This window comes from Trichechus manatus, unplaced genomic scaffold, assembly GCF_000243295.1.
Source record: "Trichechus manatus latirostris isolate Lorelei unplaced genomic scaffold, TriManLat1.0 scaffold00024, whole genome shotgun sequence".
NCBI lineage: Eukaryota > Metazoa > Chordata > Mammalia > Sirenia > Trichechidae > Trichechus > Trichechus manatus.
In genome coordinates this window covers 2,453,460-2,454,454 of record NW_004443960.1, presented here as the reverse complement: position 1 = coordinate 2,454,454, position 995 = coordinate 2,453,460, and the positions used below count along the sequence as shown (strand labels likewise).

Sequence of the window (995 nt, the reverse complement as noted above, 5' to 3'; positions counted from 1 at the left end):
ACCTCTGACCTCTCCCTGAGAGCAGTAGCCCAGGAGCACCCCGAAAGACCCCTGAAACCAGAGACACCCTCCCCACATCAAAGTCCATGGAAGGGTGGGCTGGGTTCCTTGTGCCCTTTGTCTTTAACCATCTGGACCCCAGGGCCATGCCGAGGTCGAAATGTAGCACCAGATGCTTCCCGCCCGACTCTGGCCTCCCAGAGATGACCAGAGGCCGAGCTGCCCGTAAAGGGCCGGGAGGCCGAGGTAGCGTGTGGCACAGCATCTCAGGTGTCCATCCCGCCGGTGGAGACGGACCCCCGAGGTCCAGAGTCAGAGAGCAGAGATGAGCGAGCGCAGAGAGCTCTCGCTGGAGGCGCTCAGGGGCCGGAAGCCTGCGGCTGGATCCTCAGCCTGGGGGTCCCCGGGCGGGCAGGGCAGGGCCACCCCTCGGGGCCGGCGGTACAACACGGCCCAGCTTCTCCCGGGACCCCGGGAAGGCCCCAACGTCAGGGGTCCCTTCCCAGGAGCCAGCAGACAGCTCCTGGAGAGGGAGCAGCCATCAGCTGGACCCTGAGCCCATCCCAGCCTCCAGCATCCCTGGCATCCCACGGCTACTCCCTGTGTGGGCCCAAGGCCTCGCCCCTCAAGACCCCAGGCCCCCCCCCAGCCTCGTACCCCTCTCGGCCTAGACTCCCCGCCAGCGACCCCCCTCCCACAGGCCTGGCCCCAGCGCCTGCACCTTCGGCGCAGCAGTCCCAGCAGCGAGAGAAGCAGCAGCAGCACCGAGACGGCCGTCACCGTGGAGAAGACCCGGGCTGCGGAGACATGGGTGCCGTGAGGACAGGAGGAGGGGCTGCACCCCAAATTCACTCCCGCCTCGCTCGCCCGCCTCACCGCCCATCGCAGCTTCCGGAGGCCCGGGCCGGGGGCTGCAGCTCGCATTGGTCCGGTCGGGGGGCGCGGCGGGGGTCTGTGCCGGGCCCCTAGGGGGCGCCTGCTTCTCGGGGGCGTCC

The 995-nt window shown here is 69.3% G+C and overlaps 1 protein-coding gene across 1 annotated transcript in view; it reads right to left on the bottom strand.

The window, feature by feature from the left end:
• Positions 1–312: 312 nt before the first annotated feature.
• KREMEN2 (kringle containing transmembrane protein 2) overlaps positions 313–995 on the bottom strand; it is a 3,332-nt gene continuing 2,649 nt past the window's right edge. Inside the window, exons 7-9 of the mRNA XM_004373417.1 lie at positions 877–965; positions 722–797; positions 313–523 (exon numbers count right to left, since the gene is read on the bottom strand). Coding sequence (XP_004373474.1) covers positions 313–523; positions 722–797; positions 877–965 — 376 coding nt within the window. The remainder of the gene's footprint in view (positions 524–721; positions 798–876; positions 966–995) is intronic.